The sequence below is a fragment of the Buceros rhinoceros genome, unplaced genomic scaffold (genome assembly GCF_000710305.1).
Source record: "Buceros rhinoceros silvestris isolate BGI_N320 unplaced genomic scaffold, ASM71030v1 scaffold21109, whole genome shotgun sequence".
In the NCBI taxonomy this organism is placed as follows: Eukaryota; Metazoa; Chordata; class Aves; order Bucerotiformes; family Bucerotidae; genus Buceros; species Buceros rhinoceros.
The window spans coordinates 18,972-19,314 of record NW_010431233.1 but is presented as its reverse complement, the minus strand read 5'-3'; the positions used below and the strand labels follow the sequence as shown (position 1 = coordinate 19,314).

General features: G+C 48.7%; 1 protein-coding gene across 1 annotated transcript in view; it reads right to left on the bottom strand.

Annotated features, from left to right (window-relative positions):
- The window catches only part of DCAF6 (DDB1 and CUL4 associated factor 6), a gene marked incomplete at its 5' end in the record, with an annotated part of 57,159 nt that overhangs the window by 41,853 nt on the left and 14,963 nt on the right, over positions 1–343 (bottom strand). The window contains one exon of the mRNA XM_010143365.1: positions 147–314. Coding sequence (XP_010141667.1) covers positions 147–314 — 168 coding nt within the window. The remainder of the gene's footprint in view (positions 1–146; positions 315–343) is intronic.

Below are 343 nucleotides of genomic sequence, written 5' to 3'. Positions count from 1 at the left end.
TGTGATGATAAACACCACCACATGCAAGGTAAGACAAGCAGCCAATGCATTATCTGTCTTGTTCTGGAAGAGAAGCGTTTCAGCAAACAACAGCAGCACAAACTATAACTACGTTAGCTGCTTAAGAAACCTTGACAAATGACAACCTGATGTCTGAGGGTCCTGTGAGGAGCCCTTAGAGGAGGACTGATCAGAGGAGGACGATTGTGATGCTGAACCCTCAGCTAGCTCTCGCTGTCTCTGTTGTTCTGCCTTCTTAAGCCTCAGTCGCTGCAGACCCCTACGGATTATAGCTAACTCAGGTCCCATTAATGCTGACAAACAGGGAAAGGGTGGGGGGGGG